The sequence below is a fragment of the Silurus meridionalis genome, chromosome 16 (genome assembly GCF_014805685.1).
Source record: "Silurus meridionalis isolate SWU-2019-XX chromosome 16, ASM1480568v1, whole genome shotgun sequence".
Lineage (NCBI taxonomy): Eukaryota > Metazoa > Chordata > Actinopteri > Siluriformes > Siluridae > Silurus > Silurus meridionalis.
In genome coordinates, this window is record NC_060899.1 from 17,089,454 (window position 1) to 17,090,113 (window position 660).

At 40.3% G+C, this 660-nt stretch overlaps 1 protein-coding gene across 1 annotated transcript in view; it reads right to left on the reverse strand.

Moving 5' to 3' along the window:
• The window catches only part of dlg4b (discs, large homolog 4b (Drosophila)), a 37,660-nt gene extending 37,380 nt beyond the window's left edge, over positions 1-280 (reverse strand). The window contains exon 1 of the mRNA XM_046868803.1: positions 203-280. Coding sequence (XP_046724759.1) covers positions 203-221 — 19 coding nt within the window. The 5' untranslated portion in view covers positions 222-280. The remainder of the gene's footprint in view (positions 1-202) is intronic.
• Between the last annotated feature and the right edge of the window lie 380 nt (positions 281-660).

Sequence of the window (660 nt, forward strand, 5' to 3'; positions counted from 1 at the left end):
CTAAAGTAGGTGCATTGGCCAAGAATCAGCACTGACATCTGTTTGAACAAGCCGAAGTGCTGAACACATCAGCATCACTCGAGTCATGAAAACATAGTAAAATGCACAATACGACATGTGAATGAGTATCTAATTTAATGTTTTCTAACACACACACACACACACACACACACACACACACACACACACACACATAACTGACCTTCCCATTTCAGAGGCATGCTGTCAGCCTGCTTGTCTCCACAGCAATCTTCAATTTCTCTCTATTTCTTTCACACACACACACACACACACACACACACACACACACACACACACACACACACACTTAAACCTCTTTCAGGATTAGTGTGAGTTGAAGCTCTGCTAGTTTTCCCTTCATGCCTGTCTTCTCTAACACTTGTCTCTATTCATTTACATTTACATTTACAGCATTTAGCAGAAGCTCTTATCCAGAGCGACCTACAAAAGTGCTTTGAGTCTGTAGTAATGAATAAATCTACACTGTACACCAGATTACACACTTAATATAAATATAACTCTTGAATTCTACAAATTTAAGTGTTTCAGGAAAATGAAGGTCTTCAATCGTCCATTAAAGATAAACAGGGACTCTGCTGTACGGACATCTAGGGGAAGTTCATTCCACCACCTCGGTGC